Consider the following 1,021-nt stretch of genomic DNA (forward strand, 5'->3'; position numbering starts at 1 on the left):
CCTTGCACCGCCACACTATAGAGTGGGGTGCCAGTAGCCAGACCATCCACAGGGCCTTGCACCACAACCCCATCGACTGGGTCTCCGGAGATTCTTCGCACCCTCTTCTGCCGGATACTGAGGGCCATTGTTTTCTCCGTCATCATCATAAGCATTTATTATTTGGCTAGTTTTTACACAGGACGCCCTTCCTTACGCAACCACAGTTATAAGCGGTGGGCCTAGCCTTTGATGATCCAACATCACTCACAAGGCAGTGAGGGTCAGTTTAATGTCATAACCAACTATTCAACCAATCAAATCTAAATAGCGATTTATTTCAATTTTCAATCCACATTATACCTGCTTCTCAGAATCGCAATCTGTAGTAAAGGCATCAATGGAAACATTATCAGCAGCAGCAGTTGTAGTAGCAGCAGCAGTAGCTGCTGAAGCAGTAGTAGCTGTGGTTGTCTTGGCGTTGGCGTTAGAGATGTTATCGGCTGGTGATTGCAGGCTGCTAATTAGGGCCTCACTCTTCAGACAGCCAGCTAAGCTGAGATGCTGTGCATTCAACAGAGGTCGATTAATTAATCAATTAATTAATTAATTAATTAATTAATTAACTACAAGTCGTTCTGTTGTTACTATTAATTAATTAAATGAATAAATAATTACAAGTCGTTTTGTTACAATTAACTAATAAATTTATTTAATTTATTAATAAATTAATCAATCAATCAATCAATCAATTAACTAATTAAACGAGTGGTTGACCGATTGATTGTCCATAAATTCTGAAATTAATTTACATTGTAAACAAAATTGAAAATAAACAACGCTACGTCATAACTTCTCGGCAACTCAACTTACGTGCACCCACTGGCTGGCCGCCTCCTTATCCTTCACGTAGAAGCACAGGCTACTCATCTCGCTATTGCCACCTCCCGTCCCCAGAGTCGATGACGTCAGAGATGACGTAGACGAAGGCAAATTGTCGCCGTAGTTGTTCAGTCTGTTGTTGCGCTTGTTGTTGTTGTTG

At 41.0% G+C, this 1,021-nt stretch overlaps 1 protein-coding gene across 1 annotated transcript; it reads right to left on the minus strand.

Moving 5' to 3' along the window:
• Window positions 1-336: 336 nt before the first annotated feature.
• On the minus strand, window positions 337-1,021 carry HELRODRAFT_195160 (hypothetical protein; the record flags this gene model as incomplete). The annotated part of the gene is made up of 2 exons (XM_009026019.1): window positions 853-1,021; window positions 337-543 (listed from the first exon to the last, which is right to left on the minus strand). The coding sequence occupies exons 1-2, from the start codon at window positions 907-909 to the stop codon at window positions 337-339; spliced, it is 264 nt and encodes an 87-aa protein (XP_009024267.1). The 5' UTR covers window positions 910-1,021.

The sequence above is a fragment of the Helobdella robusta genome, assembly GCF_000326865.2.
Source record: "Helobdella robusta unplaced genomic scaffold HELROscaffold_4439, whole genome shotgun sequence".
NCBI lineage: Eukaryota > Metazoa > Annelida > Clitellata > Rhynchobdellida > Glossiphoniidae > Helobdella > Helobdella robusta.